The 9,596-nt window shown below is 41.2% G+C and overlaps 1 protein-coding gene across 1 annotated transcript; it reads right to left on the bottom strand.

Annotated features, from left to right (window-relative positions):
- Window positions 1–3,647: 3,647 nt before the first annotated feature.
- Window positions 3,648–8,631, bottom strand: LOC112255777 (D-aminoacyl-tRNA deacylase 2-like). Its single transcript, XM_024428617.2, has 4 exons — window positions 8,615–8,631; window positions 4,320–4,431; window positions 4,119–4,185; window positions 3,648–3,958 (listed from the first exon to the last, which is right to left on the bottom strand). The coding sequence occupies exons 1-4, from the start codon at window positions 8,629–8,631 to the stop codon at window positions 3,648–3,650; spliced, it is 507 nt and encodes a 168-aa protein (XP_024284385.2).
- Window positions 8,632–9,596: the final 965 nt, after the last annotated feature.

Below are 9,596 nucleotides of genomic sequence, written 5' to 3'. Positions count from 1 at the left end.
GAGAAACAACAGTCCATCATTACTTTAAGACATGAAGGTCAGTCAATACAGAGAATTTCAAGAACTTTGAACGTTTCTCCAAGTGCAGTCGCATAAACCATCAAGCGCTATGATGAAACTGGCTCTCATGAGGACCGCCACAGGAAAGGAAGACCCAGAGCTACCTCTGCTACAGAGAATAAGTTCATTAGAGTTACCAGCCTCAGAAATCGACAATTAACTGCACCTCAGATTGCAGCCCAAATAAATGCTTCACAGAGTTCAAGTAACAGACACATCTCAACATCAACTGTTCAGAGGAGACTGCGTGAATCAGGCCTTCATGTTCGAATTTCTGCAAAAAAAAACACTACTAAAGGACATTAATAATAAGAAGAGAATTGCTTGGGCCAAGAATCACGAGTAATGGACATTAGACCAGTGGAAATCTGTCCTTTGGTCTGATGAGTCCAAATTTGTGATTTTTGGTTCCAACCACCGTGTCTTTGTCCACTCTAAAATGTAAAATGTGAAATTTTGTCACACAACACAATGCCACAGATGTCTCAAGTTAAAGGAACATGCAATTGGCATGCTGACTGCAGCAATGTCCACCAGAGCTATTGCCAGAGAATTGAATGTACGTTTTTCTACCATAAGCCGCCTCCAACGTCATTTTAGAATATTAGGCAGTGCGCACAACCAGCCTCATAATCGATGGCCACTGGCACGTTAAAGAAGTGTGCTCTAAACGGTTGAATCCTGATTTCAACTGTACCGGGCAGATGGCAGACAGCATGTATGGCGCAGTGTGGGAGAGCGGTTTTCAGATGTCAACGTTGTGAACCGAGTGCCCCCATGGTGGCGGTGGGGTTATGGTATGGGCAGGCATTAGCTATGGACAACAAACACAATTGCACAGAGACACCGTGACAAATTCCTGAAGCACATAGTCGTGCCATTCTTCCGCCACCATCACTTCATGTTTCAGCATGATAATGCACAACCCCTTGTCGCAAGGATCTGTACACAATTCCTGGAAGATGAAAACGTCCCAGTTCTTCCATGACCTGCATACTCACCAGACATGTCACCATCAATTGAGCATGTTTGGGATGCTCTGGATTGACATGTACGACAGATTGTTTTGAGAGACTAGTCAAGGACCATATCACCTCCGCCCTACCGGACACACCAGACCCACTCCCATTTGCTTACCGCCCAAATAAGTCCACAGACGACGCAATCTCAACCACACTGCACACTGCCCTAACCCATCTGGACAAGAGGAATACCTATGTGAGAATGCTGTTCATCGATTACAGCTAAGCATTTAAAACCATAGTACCCTCCAAACTCGTCATTAAGCTCGAGAACCTGGGTCTTGACCCCGCCCTGTGCAACTGGGTCCTGGACTTCCTGACGGGCCGCCCCCAGGTGGTGAGGGTAGGTAACAACATCTCCACCCCGCTGATCTTCAACACTGGGTCCCCACAAGGGTGTGTTCTCAGCCCTCTCCTGTACTCTCTGTTCACCCACGACTGCGTGGCCATGCATGCCTCCAACTCAATCATCAAGTTTGCAGACGACACTACAGTGGTAGGCTTAATTACCAACAACTACGAGACGGCCTACAGGGAGGAGGTGAGGGCCCTCGGAGTGTGGTGTCAGGAAAATAACCTCACATTCAATGTCAACAAAACAAAGGAGATGATTGTGGACTTCAGGAAACAGCAGGGAGCAGCGCCCTATCTATGTTGATGGGACAGTAGTGGAGAGGTTGGAGAGTATTAAGTTCCTTGGCGTACACATCTGAAATGGTCCACCCACACAGACAGCGTCGTGAAGAAGGCGCAGCATCGCCTCTTCAACCTCAGGAGGCTGAAGAAATTCGTCTAGTCACCAAAAACACTCACAAACTTTTACAGATGCACAATCGAGAGCATCCTGTCGGGCTGTATCACCGCCTGGTACGGCAGCTGCTCCGCCCCCAACCGTAAGGCTCTCCAGAGGGTAGTGAGGTCTGTACAACGCATCACCGGGTGCAAACTACCTGCCCTCCAGGACACCTACAGCACCCGATGTCACAGGAAGGCCAAAAAGATCATCAAGGACAACAACCACCCAAGCCACTGCCTGTTCACCCCGCTATCATCCAGAAGGCGAGGTCAGTACAGGTGCATCAAAGCGGGGACCAAGACACTGAAAAACAGCTTCTATCTCAAGGCCATCAGACTGTTAAACAGTCATCACTAACATTGAGTGGCTGCTGCCAACATACTGACTCAACTCCAGCCACTTTAATAATGTAAAAATAGATGTAATCAATTTATCACTAGCCACTTTATATAATGTTTACATACCCTACATTACTCATTTCATATGTATATACTGTACGCTATACCATCTACTGCATCTTGCCATCTTGATGTAATGTATCACGAGCCACTTTAAACAATGCCACTTCATATAATGTTTTCATACCCTACATTACTCATCTCATATGTTTAATACTGTACTCTATACCATCTACTGCATCTTGCCATCTTGATGTAATGTATCACGAGCCACTTTAAACAATGCCACTTCATATAATGTTTTCATACCCTACATTACTCATCTCATATGTTTAATACTGTACTCTATACCATCTACTGCATCTTGCCACCTTGATGTAATGTATCACGAGCCACTTTAAACAATGCCACTTCATATAATGTTTTCATACCCTACATTACTCATCTCATATGTATATACTGTACTCTATACCATCTACTGCATCTTGCCTATGCCGTTCTGCCATCACTCATTTATATATTTTTATGTACATATTCGTATTCATTCCTTTACACTTGTGTGTATAAGGTAGTTGTGAAATTGTTAGGTTATATTACTTGCTAGATATTACTGCATGGTCGGAAATAGAAGCAAAAGCATTTCGCAACACTTTCATTAACATCAGCTAACCATGTGTATGTGACAAATACATTTGATTTGATTTGACATGTCACCATCGATTGAGCATGTTTGGGATGCTCTGGATTGACGTGTATGACAGATTGTTCCAGTCCCCGCCAATATCTAGCAACAGCCATTGAAGAGGAGTGGGACAAAATTCCACAGGCCACCATCAACAGCCTGATCAACTCTATGTGAAGGGGATGTGTCACGCTGCATGAGGCAAATGGTGGTCACACCAGATACTGACTGGGTTTCTGATCCACGCCCCTTCCCATTTTTTAAGGTATCCGTGACCAACAGATGCATATATGTATTCCCAGTCATGTGAAATCCATAAATTAGGGCCTGGTGAATTCATTTCAATTGACTGATTTCCTTATGTGAACTGTAAATGTTGCATTTATATTTTTGTGTTGCTGGTGCAGTGCTTATAAATTCCCACTAGATGTCACAAGTTGCCATTTATAAACCAATTCACAAATTGCAACAAGGATGTCAAAACAAATATTTCAGTTGAGTTCAGACTTTCTTTTGACTTCATTATCGTATTCCATTTGTATAATTTAACCAAAGAACATGATGCAAACACACAAATTCTAATAAAAACTATTGGCAGCTTTCATCAGATCTACGCATACAGTACCACCATTTTAGGGACAAGAGTGCAATTGGTCATTCAATGTGAAATGTAATTAGTATTGGAAGTTTCAAAACTCCATCAGGTGTGTGCATGGTCCGTTGGTATCCAGCATCAGCACTTGTCTGTTCCCATAAGTTCCATGTTTGATGATGGTTGCAATCTTACTACTCTTACTGGACAAAGCCAGTTCCTTCTCAAAGAAGGAGACAAAGTTAGAATACAGCTGCAGGCCCTCTTCTTTCCCAATGTTATTGTGGTACTGCATGCCCTTCCCTTTGGCCTTGCCTCCCAGTGTAGCCTGAGGCACGATGAGAACGCTCCCAGGCAGGTCCAGCACTGACACATACTTCCCAGAGTCAGCCTCACACAGAGTGTTCGCTGTAGAGTATAGTATAGCAAAGGGATGAATAACCACTTAGTAGCAATACTGCTTTACGATTCATTGAAGAACAGTAACATTTACTGTTCACAGTCTTGCGAAGCCCAGGTAAGTGCATTATTGCAGTATTGTCCAAAACTGGAAAAGCTGAACACCTACCCATTTTGGGGATAATGTCCTCTGTAGCACATTTGAAAAAGCAGATATATACCATCCCTCTGTCAATCTGAAAACATGAAATCTTATGAAAACCCAAATTATTATCTTAGGCAAGGTGCAATTATTATTATTAGCATGCATTCTCACTAGTACAGACCATATTTGCATTTGAAAAAGGAGTAGAACATAATTCAGTAGTACCTCCACCCATTCAGCAACAGATTGATCATCTGCATGTTTGACTTGAAGCATTGCATAGAGACACTGCTGAAGAACAGATCTTGCTTGTGGAGAACCTGCCTTTTCAGTCACACTATGTCATGCCCTGACCTTAGTTGTCTTTGTTTTCTTTATTATTTTGGTTAGGTCAGGGTGTGACGAGGGTGGTATGTTTTTGTCTTGTCTAGGGTTTTTGTATATCTATGGGGTTTTGGTATGTCTAGGTAAATGTAGGTCTATGGTGGTCTGAATTGGTTCCCAATCAGAGGCAGCTGTTTATTGTTGTTTCTGAATGAGGATCCTATTTAGGTTGCCATTTTGTGGGTTATTGTCTATGTGTAGTTGCATGTCAGCACTTGTTGTAATTAGCGTCACGGTCGTTTTGTTAGTTTGTTTAGTGTTCTTTGTTTATTAAAGAAGAATGTATTCTTATCACCCTGCGCTTAATGGGGAAATGGACCTGGGAGGAGATATTGGATGGACCAGGACCCTGGACACAGCCAGGGGAGTATCGCCGTCCTAAGGAGGCGTTCGAGGAAGCGCAAGAGGAACGGCGATACTATGAGGAGAAATACTGGAGAATAGAGGAACAACGACGATATGAAGGTACGCAGCTAGCAAGGAAACCCGAGAGGCAGCCCCAAGAGGCAGCCCGAGAGGCAGCCCTCTGCCGAGCCCGTATGGGAGTTGTAGCGATGAGACAAGATAGTAGCTACTAACAATTGGAAACCACGAAATTGGGGAGAAAAAGGGGTCAAATAAAAAAAAAAAATCTTTATCCAGAGTAAAATGAGTCCTACATCGACAGAACCTGAAAGGCCGCTCAGCAAGGAAGAAGCCACGGCTCCAAAACCGCCATAAAAAATCCAGACTAGGGTTTGCAACTGCACATGGGGACAAAGATCGTACTTTTTGGAGAAATGTCCTCTGGTCTGATGAAACAAAAAAAATGAACTGTTTGGCCATAATGTCCATCGTTATGTTTGGAGGAAAAAGGGGGAACCGTTAAGCATGGGGGTGGCAGCATCATGTTGTGGGGGGTGCTTTGCTGCAGGAGGGACTGGTGCACTTCACAAAATAGATGGCATCATGAGGGGGGAAAATTATGTGGATATATTGAAGCACATCTCAAGACATCAGTCAGGAAGTTAGAGCTTGGTCGCAAATCGGTCTTCCAAATGGACAATTAAACCCAAGCATACTTCCAAAGTTGTGGCAAAATGGCTTAAGGACAACAAAGTCAAGGTATTGAAGTGGCCATCAAAAAGCCCTGACCTCAATCCTATAGAAAATTTGTGGGCAGAACTGAAAAATTGTGTTGCGAGCAAGGAGGCCTACAAACCTGACTCAGTTACACCAGCTCTGTTAGGAGGAATGGGCCAAAATTCACCAAACCTATTGTGGGAAGCTTGTGGAAGGCTACCCGAAATGTTTGACCCAAGTTAAACATTTTAAAGGCAATGCTATCAAATACTAATTAATTGAGTGTATGTAAACTTCTGACACACTGGGAATGTGATGAAAGAAATAAAAGCTGAAATAAATCATTCTCTCTACTATTATTCTGATCCTACCTGACCTAAGACAGGGAATTTTGACTAGGCTTAAATGTCAGGAATTGTGAAAAACGGAGTTTAAATGTATTTGGCTAAGGTGTATGTAAACGTCTGACTTCAACTGTATGTCACATCTCATAGGTTCGGGGTATAGTCCAGAATATGAGCGTGTTTCAGTGCCCCAAGTGTAACCACCCACATCTTTGAGTCAGACGGAGAAAGGTTGCTTGCTGATACTCTGGGGGTCATTACAGAGTTACAGAGTTAATAATTTATCTGAATCTCATGTGTAATAGAAGGATAATAGAGTGTAGACTGTTTCTTCTCCCTCCTCTGTCTAGGAGACATTCCTCTACACCTGAACATCAGAGAGATGTCAGACAGTGGCCAGCCTTTGGTGTCTTCGTCTGATAGCCCTGAGGTAACAATAGATAGTAAAGACAAACATTGGCAATGTTGGGAGACAAACTGTGTATTCGTCACTAACTTTGTGTACGTTTTACACGTTTGAGAGTTTACCATGTTAGTTTTCTACCTGGGTTTGTTTAATATATATCTGCCAATGCCTATGGTGTTCGGCTGAGGCAAAAAGAAAAGTGGCGACTGCCGTGGTCCAGCGTCTAGAAGAACTCTCTGGTTGAGTGACTGCCATCTACTGTGTAGGACAACTGGACATCTAGTCTTCTACTGTGTAGGACAACTAGTAATCTACAGAAAATAGACCAGAACACTGCACTTCTCCTTATCCCCCATTGTTGCCGCAGAGTCTGCAGAAATCCATGTTATCTGATCTGTTTACATGTGTATATATTACATACTTACTCTATTGAATGATGTACAGTATATTGGACTTTCATTGTTGTGACAGTGATGACATCATGTTCAGTTTCAATCTGTCTCTTCAAACCGGTGAGTATTCAATATATAGATTGTGTTCAGTCTGTTCTAATACAACAAGTTTAATTTAAGCCTTGAGACCACAATGTACAGTCCACAGTAAACTCATTGGTTGATATTTTGTCCTAAAGCATAAGGTGAAAATAAAGGAATGCTTTGGTTGTATGTTGTTTTTTACTTGATGCCTGGTGAGTTGTGCTTTTCTTTTAAAAATAATATTTACACAATCTTCCATCTTCATGAAATTAAACATGTTACTAAGACAGAGATGAAAATAAACAACCTACTATTGCCCACTTGACTTGGAAGCCTAATACGAGTTGCAGTTACTCTCTATAAACACCTGGTGGCACTGCATCCAATCAAACATCCCCAACCACCAGTCGTATCAGCCTGGTCTCATAGACTAGATGTAACATATTGAATGTAAATCTGGGACACTCAAATTAGTATGATATATTACATATGGTATGGTTACATATGACAGGTTACTTAAGTCAAAAACTAAAGTAGGGTGGCTGGTCAGGCGTATAACGTGAACATCTAGCAACCCAAAGATTGCATGTTCGAATCTCATCATGGGCGACTTCAGCATTTTCCTAATTAGCAACTTTGCAACTACTTACTACTGTTTAGCTACTTTGCAAGTAATTCGCATGTTAGCTACCCCTAGCCTAGCTAACCTTAGCCACTTAGCTAACGTTAGCGACAACAAATAGAGATTCATAACATATCCCGTTTTTCAAATTTCAAAAATGTCGCAGGAATTGGTTTTCGGAACAACATATTGTACTAATTGCAATTTATAACATATACAAATTTACAATTTGTTAAATATACTAAATGGATTATGGACATCCACAAATTAATACATACCATACAAATCGTAACATATCAAACCAATTGGACTTTCTCGGATTTACATTTACTATGTTATGTTTACCCATGAGTCCAGGTTGGTGATATTTATTTCCTCAGCCTGAGTGGGATGAGCACTCTGTGACATGCGTCAACAGGACTACTTTCCGCATATTTCTGTCACTCCCTAGACTCATCTAACTACAGCAGCTGTTTCACTTTCAACCAAACCAGCCACCATGAAAGCCAAGCCAGACAGCTCAGTGTCTTATCAGGTCAATGAGCATTGAACGTTTACTGCTTTTCCTGTGTAGCTGTGGTGATTAATTTGCATGCTGTTCTATATTTTAGGAACAAAGTATGACTGCGTTTATATAGGCAGCCCAATTCTGATATTTGTTTCACTAATTGGTCTTTTGACCAATCAGATCAACTCTGAAAAAGCTCTGATGTGATTGGTCCAAAAAAATATATCAGAATTGGGCTGCCTGTGAACGCAGCCTGAGAGGTCCTACCAAACCCCTTCAGACTAGTTCTTGATGACAAAATGACAAGTAAAAGTGCATTTAACCTAGTAAAATACTACTTGAGTAAAAGTTTTAAAATATTTGGTTTTAAATATGCTTAAGTTTAAAAAGTAAATGTAATTGCTAGAATATACTTAAGTATCAAAAGTGAAAGTATTAATAATTTCAAATGTCTTATACAGTATTAATAAGTAGTACTTTAAAGTATTTTTTGTTAAGTACTTTACACCACTGCTGAGGCCTGTCCTGTGTTTGGAGACACTGGCTGGGGTTGAGACTGGTTGTTGATAGGATGCACTTCTGCTTAGATGGTCCCCATTAAAGAGGAAGGCCCACTAGTGCAGCCATCTACTTGTGGTTCTGTTTAAAGAACTGAACACTATTGTGGTCCATTTATTTCCATTCAAGTCCTGTTTTCAGTTCTGTACACTTATTTCACCTCAACTTGACCTTCATTTTTAGGGACACTGATCAGCATGATATTGTCTTTAATCCCATATATTCAATGCATTCATAAAGAATTCAGATCCCTTGACTTTTTCAACATTTTGTTATGTTACACCCTTATTCTAATATGTATTTAAAAAATGTGCCCAATTAAATAAAGGTTAAATAAAATAAAAGATTGGTGGAGTGCTGCAGAGATGGTTGTCCTTCTGAAAGGTTCTCCCATCTCCACAGAGCTATTTCAGAGTGACCATCGGGTTCTTGGCTCTGACATACATTGTCAACTGTGGAACCTTATAAAGACAGGTGTGTGCTTTTCCAAATCATGTCCAATCAATTGAATTTACCACAGGTGGACTCCAATCAAGTTGTAGAAACATCTCAAGGATGATCAATGGAAACAAGATGCACCTGAGCTCAATTTCGAGTCTCATAGCAAAGGGTCTGAATACTTATGTGAATGTGATGTTTCAGTTATTATTTTTTATACGTTTGCAAACATTTCTACAAATGTGTTTTTGCTTTGTCATTTTAGGGTATTTTGTGTAGATTGATGAGTGAACATTTAAAAACAAATCTATTTTAGAATAAAATTAGCAAAATGTGGAAAAAGTCAAGGAGTCGGAACACTTTCCGAACACACTGTCTTTACTGTACAAACAAACGTCCATTGACTTTAGGTCAACTTTCGGAATAATGCTAGTTGATCCCCAAAATATCATTACAACAACCATATATTAAATAACTAAATACGGCAGTATATCATTTGTTTATGTTCATCAGAAAACCACAAGTTCCTCTAAAAATACACATCTCCCTCCAGTAAGTCTAGATGTATTCCTGAAAGGGGAACGGTGTAAAGCGAAGATGGAGAAGTGAGACTTAGAGAAAGATGAAAGGTGGCTGTATGAGGTGAAATGAGGGAGATACTGCAAGGCAGACCTGCTAGCTCAAGGCTACACAGTCACACCTGA

The sequence above is a fragment of the Oncorhynchus tshawytscha genome, linkage group LG08 (assembly GCF_018296145.1).
Source record: "Oncorhynchus tshawytscha isolate Ot180627B linkage group LG08, Otsh_v2.0, whole genome shotgun sequence".
NCBI classification, from domain to species: Eukaryota; Metazoa; Chordata; class Actinopteri; order Salmoniformes; family Salmonidae; genus Oncorhynchus; species Oncorhynchus tshawytscha.
This window is presented reverse-complemented; position numbering and strand designations above follow the sequence as displayed.